The 9,847-nt window shown below is 34.0% G+C and overlaps 1 protein-coding gene across 1 annotated transcript; it reads left to right on the top strand.

Moving 5' to 3' along the window:
• Positions 1-203: 203 nt before the first annotated feature.
• Positions 204-9,279, top strand: JCHAIN (joining chain of multimeric IgA and IgM). The gene is made up of 4 exons (XM_047799207.1): positions 204-427; positions 3,767-3,893; positions 7,673-7,753; positions 8,388-9,279. The coding sequence occupies exons 1-4, from the start codon at positions 364-366 to the stop codon at positions 8,590-8,592; spliced, it is 477 nt and encodes a 158-aa protein (XP_047655163.1). The 5' UTR covers positions 204-363; the 3' UTR covers positions 8,593-9,279.
• The last annotated feature ends 568 nt before the right edge of the window (positions 9,280-9,847 follow it).

The raw sequence follows: 9,847 nt of genomic DNA, 5'->3' as shown, positions 1-9,847 counted from the left end.
ATTATCTAGATAATAATGTTGAGACTCCCTATTTAAACATTCCTAATGGAAACCTTCCTTGAAATTATTATTGGCCTCCTGATTTAATTCCATAGAATAACCGTAAAATAAAAAGTGATTGCACCAAAACATGGCTTTGGGGGATATTTTGGAAGAAAATACGTAAATATGAGCCATACATTTCTTTTCAGTACAGCATTTAAATTTCAGACTTCAACCGCAGTGGTGATTGTTTTTAATTTGTTGGCTGTCTGGAGTGTTATTTTAAGAAAGCAGAAGCACCGTCATTTGCACAGTCCTCATAGATCACACACCTTAACTCTGACTCTTTAGCTCCAGTTTTTCAAAAGAAGTGAAGTCAAGATGAAGAACTCTTTGCTCTTTTGGGGAGTCCTGGTCATTTTTGTTGAGGCTGTTTTTGTGACAGGTATGTGGTATTTTGAAAATAAACCCAGATAAAGGGAAAAATAGAACACGGATTTGTTCTTCAGATTTAAACATTTATGTTTGTGCTCTGGTTGGCCATCTAGCTGTCTACTTCTTTCTAACATGCTGTAAACTTTGTATGGGTAGTGATCTTTACATGGACAAGACTAGCATTGTAATTATTTTTATTCTTTTTTCTCTTCTCGTATTTATTGCCTATTAGAGGCTAGAGAATAAGGAAATAGATATTTCTGGATAAGTTATCGATAGCTATAATTATACAAATAACCATACTGAATCTTGAAAATCAGTAATCCTCTCCTTGAATGTCTCAAATTTATGATCTGGATAAATGAGGTAATAATTACAGTAAATGCAGGTTAGAGTGCAATAGGATTTTATTTCCCCAAAGAGACTGGTATTAGTTCTACCAGCTTTCCTGGATCTGAGCCTGCAGATTTATTATAAACCTTTAACAATGTTTAATGTACAAATTTCATATAACTTAATGGCTGAATTTCAGTTATTACCTTTTCAACTGCAGTAGCAAATGAATTATTTTCTGAATATAGAAGCACAGTGTTTAATTTATTTTCATCTAGAAGGGCCTTTGAATTAGAAGTGATATAATTTGGCTGGATTGTTCTAACACTCACTGAGCTTATTTATTTATTTATTTATTTTGTTGGGGGCTTATTCTTTTTTTTTTTTAAGATGGGGTGTAGAGGGAATTTTATTTATTTATTTATTTATTTATTTTGTCTTTTTGCCATTTCTTGGGCCGCTCCCGCGGCATATGGAGGTTCCCAGGCTAGGGGTCCAATCGGAGCTATAGCCACTGGCCTACGCCAGAGCCACAGCAACGCGGGATCCAAGCCACGTCTGTGACCTACACCACAGCCCACGGCAATGCCGGATCCTTAACCCACTGAGCAAGGCCAGGGATCGAACCTGCAACCTCATGGTTCCTGGTCGGATTCGTTAACCACTGCGCCACGACGGGAACTCCTGGAGGCTTATTCTTATTTCAAAACAGAGTATGATATAATTAAGAATAGTCATTTTACATATATTTTATACTAATTTAGCATTAATAATAATGAATTTTAATAATGTTTAAAACATAAAGATAGTAGTAGTAAACCATGTACAATATATGTACTATATATATATAAAATATGTTTATGAACATGCTTATATATCTATAAATATGTGTAAAACATATATAGCTATATATGTATAACAGAACTATCATTTATTGAGTACATACTATATTCTAGGCATTATGCTTTATGTATACTGCTCCATTTAATTTTCATAATAACCATTTGAGGTTAGGTATTATTATTATTTCTGACATATGGTTGAACCTGTTGAAATTGAGAGAGCTGAAATAACTTACCTAAGGTCACACAACAAGCGTGTGGTAGGTAGAACCCAGGACATCTGCTGCTATAGTCCACACTCCTAACTAGTATCCTATTCTGCCTGCCTCACCTGTTAGTAAACTTATTATGTTCATATCTAGTATATGTTGTTAAGTCTATTTTCTTATTTGTTTGAACTGATTAATTAAATTAAATAAATGTTTATTAAGCAACTACTATGTCTCAGCTGCTTTTGGAATAAGGTAGGGCACAGTCTATGATAACAGGTTTATTAGGAAAAATAGTACCTGTCAATGTTAGAATCTTTGTAACTCTTGGTGAGTTGAAAGTATTTGTACATTTTCTGGTAGGCGTATAGGGTTGCATAATATTTTTATGTAATAGCAGTAATGATGTTTATTTCCCCTAGGTTTCTGGCAAGAAAATATAATATATACCATAAATAAAATACAGATATTTTCTATTTAAGACTTAATAGTCAAGTCACATACTCAATCTATATTTTGGTCATGCATTTCATGCTCATTTGTACTTTACTGAGAAAAACATTTAAGAGTCATGAATACAGGAGTAGGGAAGAGAACACAATTTAAGTCATCTTGAACTCTTTTTGAAATGTTAATAATTATATCATTATTTTAAACTGGCTTTGTAATGTTTCTTCTCCAATATCCAATAGACTTTTATCAGAAGATTTATTAAGAAATTATGAATAATGGCATAATAATGCATTTTAAAGTACTTCAAACAATTATAAGTACAATAACAATGATATTAAAATGTTTTTATAATGATTATTATCATTAAAACTGAAATTCTGCAATTAAGTCCTCTCTGCTCTGGGATCATCTCTGGAATAATTAGAGTTCCAGTTATAATTATGTATCCTTACCACTTAACCTTTATAACTTGAATTCATGTGCTAAGTCTTTATTTTTTTAATTGAGGCTTGATGGAAGGAAATTTGAGAGGTCACTTAGCTAGAATTATAGGAATTGAAAAGATGCTTAACATCATTATTATTGTCTAGTTAACACTATTAAAGCTTTTTATTGTTAACTCTTCAAGTATCTGTTAACTGATCTAAGTCTAGTCATTTGCGTATTTACTCATTCATTTATTTTTTATTATATTATTATTATTACAATATAATTATATTATATTATTATTTATTATTATTTTTTCTATATACATGCATATTCTATTAAATAAAATTTGTACCTCACAAATTTTCTAAATTGTTCTAGCAAACTTATAGCACTTTTTAGTTAGATAAACTGTATCTTTAAAAATAATTCTTATAAGAAATATTAATAAATATAGCGCTTGTTATTTTACTGGATTAAATGATTATACTATGATAATCTGATTGTTATTATTCAAAAGAAGAATATATTTAAGTTTAGGAAAATTATAGTGGAGAATATTTAAAGTCTTACAAAATAAAGTTATCTTGGGGAAAACAGGCATATTCTTATTCAGTCTAAGGAAAAAATATGTACATGGGAGTTTAGGAAGGATGTGGCACTTCAAACTGGGTTTATAAAGGTTAATGTTATTTTTTGTTTACTTTTGAATGAATTGCTTTGGTTTGGGAGAGATCCAGCCTAGATTTTTGTTTTCTCTATCATTTTGGCATTTGGTGCTGATTTTTACAAAGCTCCATCATGCAGAGCATTGTACTGCTATTAAAAGCATTAGATTAAAACCAGAATTCTTTCAGCTCAGGTTTCCACACACTGGTCCAAAGAAACAGAAAATTCCTTTTGGAGTTCATTTGAATTTCCTTCACTACTCTATGAGGTTCCACTTAGCTATTTTAGATTAGGAAAGAGAATAGTGGAGAATGCTGAAACCGGTCAAACATAAAACATAAAAGATAAATTAACTCAATACAAAGTATAAAGACAGACTTTCATTTCCCTCTCTTCTTGACCTGTTTTATTTTCAAGCCCAAGATGAAGAAGAAAGTACCGTCCTTGTTGATAACAAATGTAAGTGTGTCCGGATTACTTCCAGGATCATCCGCTCTGCCGAAGACCCTAGTCAAGACATTGTGGAGAGAAACATCAGAATTATGTGCGTGCTGTTTCACATTTCATTTTTTCATGTTGTGAGCAGAGATAATTTCTGGTACAAGTGATTGGTTGTACCTGTATCTGTAATCCTCTTTTTGATGTGTAGCACCTTACACATTCAATCTGGTTAATGGGCTTGACTAAGTATGTAGAAATTACGAGCAGGAATAAAGTTTTCCAGACAACCTAAAGGTAGCCAGCTAGATCAAATAATAACTGAAGATTGGATCTAGTCATCAACATGCCCTATTTATATGGAGTTATTTCAGTTTGAATCAGAACTTTTAGTTGCCCTTGATCAGTTCAAATTGAAACTCCAGATAACACTAAAAGCTTTGTTTTGTACCACATGTGGATACAGAGTATTTCACCTTGTACTCAACTGTCTAAAGGTGAGGTAAGGTAAATTAATCAAATCGACTAAATTGAATATTGGACTTCAGATATTCATTTCATTTTACACATAGTCTAAGTTATAAGCTGTGAGAGTCATATTCAAGTGAAAAAATGCTAATAGTATTTCAGAAATGAGATTCCTGTTGTATGCAGTCATTAATGTCTTCCTTGTGAACCACTTCTGCCTGGAATAGTCCCCTCCTCCCCAAAGCAAGAACCCCTTATTGGAATAGAACAAAGCATTCAACCCCATTTAATCAATGGTAGAAGTATAATATATTTGAGAATTTGTTTCGCTGTGTCACTTAATAGCTATGTGCTCTGGTATGCTAGTTACTTTTCCACTCTAAACTTCAACTTTCTCATCTTTACATACTAATAGAAAAGTAATGTGTATCTTATAGGGTTACTGTAAAGATAAATTGGGAAGATCTATTCCTTTTAAAGACTGTGTAGTTCCTGGCACATTTTCTTCCTAAAATCCCTTTGGTGGTTCCCCCAACATTGTTTGTTAGTAGGATGAATTACACGTCTCAGCCTAACCTATAGCACTCAATGTAAGTCTTAAGCTCTTCTAGTACCACTTTTTTTTTTTAACCTTATGTTTGAAAATCCAGCAACACTGCAGTGCTTTATTTCCTCACACTCACAGTGCTTTCTTCCTCTTCTCTTTTTTGCATATGCTAGTTCCTCTGCTTGAAGAACTCCTTCTCCCAACCCTCTTAGCCTGGCTGACTCCTCAACCTGCACATCTTAGCTTAGACATCACTTCCTCTAGCAAATTTTCTTTGACCACTCAAAGTCCATATAACGTAGCTCCCTGTTAGGCATAGAATAATTGGAGAAGCATGTAACTTCGTGTGATGGCATTCATCACACTGGTGCCTAAACCATGTTGAAGAGGAATGACTATCTTATGTTTAAATCTCCAGGGGGCAGATTTAAAAATGGTACTCTAGAATTCTCTAATTCATTTTTTTCTTCTGAGACATAATTCTTTTTATGATATATTTTTTATTGAAATCAGGTAATTCAGTTACTTCATGCCATTTCTCTGATGGGTATTGATGCTTCCCTAATCTTATTTTTGAGACTTCTATTATCATTGCTGTGTCATTATGGCATTATTTTCAGCTTCATACTTACTAATGATGTGACTTAGGGCAAGTTACTTAATAATTTGAGCCTGTTTCCTAAACTGAAAAAAAGGAAAAATTATGTAAATATGTATGTATACATATATACTTAGGGTTGGGAGGATTAAATATAGTAGTGTATAAACACAGTGAAACACTCATACATATTTATTCCCCCTTCTTTTCTCGTTACTTAAAGCATTTTCTGATGTTACTAGAGATTTTGTAATGTAATAAGGAATAAATCCATTCATTCATTCATTTGACAAAGTTTTTTTTTTTTTTTTTTCGTCTTTTTAAGGCCATACCCATGGCATATGGAAGTTCCTGGGCTAGGGATCGAATTGGAGCTTCAGCTGCAGGCCTACACCACAGCAACACAGCAACATGGGATCTGTGCTGCATCTATGACCCACACCACAGCTCAGGGCAATGCCAGATCCTTAACCCACTGAGCGAGGTCAGGGATCGAACCTGCGTCCTCATGGATGCTAGTTGGGTTCGTTACTGCTGAGCCATGACAGGAACTCCGACAAATATTTATTGAGTGCTTATGAAAGCCACTGAGGATTGGAGCTGGGGATACAATATTTATACAAAACACAGTCCATGCCATCAAAGAATTTACAGTCTAGTAGGAAACTTTAAATAATTGGAAGGGCAATTACAATACAGTATTGCAAATGCTATGACAGCAGCTGGCATAAGATGTTATAGGAGCATGAAGGAGGGACCTCCATTCCAGTCTTTGGGGGAGGTGGGTGTCAGGAAAGGGGTATTTGGAGTAAGTGATGGATGTGGTAGTGGATGGTGGCTGTTAGCTGGCTGAACTGGAGTTAGTTGGGCAAATATGTGTGGAAAACGGCAGGGTTGATAGGTAAGGCAGATCATTCTAGGAAAAGGATCATGAGTTCATCATGTTAACATGCTTAGCACAGTCCCAGGCACACTTAGTACTTAGTAAATGTTAGAACTGTCACAGTTTTTGTTATTGTTAAGCTTTGGAGAAAAGCAAGGTAAGCGTGTGGAATTGTAAGCAGTCTCTTTTTCAGCTGGCCCATGGTATTAAAAAGTGCAGCATGGTGAGAGATGAAGCTGGGATGATAGAGGTCTATCATGTAGTGCCATCTAAGCCATTTTAATGACACCCTGTTTTCTGTGGTGAGACAATGTAGGTTTTAAGTAGAGAAGGAAATCAGGCTTGTATTTTGGAAAGATCATTTTGGCAATAATGTGGCTAATATGTTGGAAGGGTCAAGACTGAAAGAAGGTATTGCTATAATCTTGGAGAGAAACTATGGTGTCCTGAATTAAGTGGTTGGATTTCACAGATTCAAAGAATTAGAATCAACTGAACTGTGAGATGGACTAGGTATTCATATTCATGACAGGGAAGACTGCGGCATGGTAGCCAAGTGCCTGGCTTAAATATCTACGTGGATGGTGTTGCCAAATGCAAAGTTAGAAAACACAAGTTTTTCTCTGTATCTTTTGGTAGAGAGGGGTGCAAATGAAAAGTAGCGATGACATAGATGAAAAAATGTGAAAGTTAATGAAATCACCTAAATGAATTGATGTGTTATCTAGTTTTTCATGGAACATCTCCAAATCAAGAGGTCTGGATTGCATGTAGTTCCAGCTTTATGCCCCTGATTTATAATTACTGCATTTCTAAAATGTAGATATTAATATATGTCTATTCATTTTACATTGAGCATATCCTATATGCCACCCATATAGCAAGGCACTAGGAATACATAAATGTTCTTGCCTCAAGGAATTTATAGAGTCTAGAATCAACCCTGTAGATAAGCAACCCTGATGTGGCTTTGGTTAAAAAAGGCATACGAACTTTAATGACGCTACAGAGGAAGGAGTTTATTGATAGGTGTGGGTGGGATCAAGGTGATCATCATAGATAAAGTAAAACTTGAGCTTCTTTTTAATGGAAAAGCAGGGATTTGCCAGGTAATCAAAGATAGTTGACAGAGGAGTTGCTGTGAGATGTATTTTGAAGTAACATGTTTAAAATTTAGCAATTACTGTGAACTTTGAATAGAAGTATTACTAAAGAGTGCTTATAGAGTGCTAAATTTCCTAAACGTCCAAATGAAATAGTAAGTATTGCTATTAATGTAGTTAATATTAATAGTAAGCAATGCTTAATATAGCAATGTATCCATTACCAAAAATAGCAATATTTGTTAGTTTCATCGTTTTTCTTTTTTCCTTCTCTCTTTTTTTTTAGTGTTCCTCTGAACAACAGGGAGAATATCTCTGATCCTACCTCACCACTGAGAACCAATTTTGTGTACCATTTGTCTGACCTGTAAGAAATTTTCCTTCATACTAATGTAGATATTGAAGTCAATCACTTATAATTAAATTTGTTAGTAAGAATGTTTTGAAAACATATTGGGGTATAAACATTTACCAATACATTTTGAACTTTTGAATATATTAATTCCTATGTTAATTATTAGATATCATAAATTCTTAAAACTTTATCACAATTAAATGTTAGCTATAAATTTATTCTAAAGAAGAAATCACTGCCATTGGTATAGAAAGGGCTGGTTTGTCTTTATAGTTCAATAGTTGGATTTCAGACATTAACATGTGGGTATTTCTTTGGAAATTATAGAATCCAACATAAAAATTAAAAAAAAAACCCTTCCTTCTTTGTCACTATAAGTAACTCATTTAATCCTAGTTTACAGTTGGGAATAAACCTAACAGAGTAGACGTTGTATGATGTACACAGTCATATAAGCTATTATTAATTATATTGCTTATTTCAACTAAAGATTGAAAAATTACATAAATAATTCTGTATTATAGAGCAGCTGAAGTCTGAAAGGAGTCACCCTTTGTTAGCACCAGTTGATTTTGGATAGAAGTAGTCACTTAGATTCTGACACAACATTTGATGCGGATTGTCTAAGTGTATATTTGTTTTTCAGCTGTAAGAAATGTGATCTTACAGAAGTGGAGCTGGATAATCAAATCGTTACTGCCACCCAGAGCAATTTATGTGATGACGACATTGAGACCTGCTATGCTTATGACAGAAACAAGTGCTACACAAACACGGTCCCATTTACCTATGATGGACAGACCAAAATGGTGCAAACAGCCTTGACCCCGGAGTCCTGCTATCCTGACTAATTTAATCCTTGCAGGCTGCACAACTCCTTATCTTGAAAGGCTCTCCATTTCCATTCAGGTAGTTAATCAGTTTACTACCAATGAATTTGAAACTATGATTTTTTTTTTTTAGGGGGATAATGTAAAACTCATTCCTTCTCTCTGCCCAATGATTGAAATAATAACATTGTTATTTTAAAGGTAAATTACTACATTTAAAAAAACAGGCAAAGGGAGAAAATAAAACTCAGAGTAATTTTTCCTTTCTTTTTTTTTTTTTGGCTTTGCCCTGGAGAGCCTGAGCTTTTGCATATTCCATATTAATCTCTTTTAAAAAGTATCACTGTGTAGAGAAAATTTATATGTAAATATAAGTCAATATATTTGTCTTCATTAGAAGAAGAATAATTGGAAAACATGTTTTAGAAAGATTCATAAAATTATTTAAAATGGGATCTCTAATATTTATGAAGCCAATTATCCAAAAGTGACATAATTAAATGTATATTTGAAGGATATATTTTGCCATAACATATTTCGGAGAAAATGATACAGATTTTTTTAAAACAATTTTTATTTGATAATCAGGATAGTGTAAGAAATCCCCATTGGAAATCATCTCTGTTGTAACTTACTCTAACAAATTATGTATACCAAAATATGTGTTCTCTAGCACAGTTTGAACAATTAAATAGATTCATGAGCATATACCTGTGTGAAATAATTTATTGGAAAAAGTTTACTTGTGTTAACATTGCTGTATGTAAGTTGAAATATAATTTATTGCTCAGAAACAGTTTGTAAGTAGAGTGTAATTATGCATTAACCACTGAATTCAAACATATACATATTTGGGCTAGTTCTGTCATTTTATACCTAAAATTAAATAAAAAGGCAAAGTCCTTCCTGACAAATACAGTGGTGGAGTTCCTGTCCTGGCTCAGTGGTTAACAAACCCGACTAGCATCCATGAGGACACAGGTTTGATCCCTGTCCTCGCTCAGTGGGTTAAGGATCTGGCATTGCCTTGAGCTGTGGTGTAGGTCACATACATGGCTAGGACCCCACGTTGCTGTGGCTGTGGCTGTGGTGTAGGCCGGCAGCTATAGCTCTGATTGAATCCCTAGCCTGGGAACTTCGATATGCTGCTGGTGTGGCCCTAAAAAGACCAAAAAAAGGAGACAAATACAGTGTTTATCATGGTACATAAAACTTCTTTGGAAGAAAGCCAAGGCCAATTGAGAAACATATCTAAGGGTACCTTGGAAAGTAAGTG

This window comes from Phacochoerus africanus, chromosome 10 (genome assembly GCF_016906955.1).
Source record: "Phacochoerus africanus isolate WHEZ1 chromosome 10, ROS_Pafr_v1, whole genome shotgun sequence".
NCBI lineage: Eukaryota > Metazoa > Chordata > Mammalia > Artiodactyla > Suidae > Phacochoerus > Phacochoerus africanus.
The sequence above is the reverse complement of the archived record's forward strand: the minus strand, read 5'-3'. Positions and strand labels throughout refer to the sequence as shown.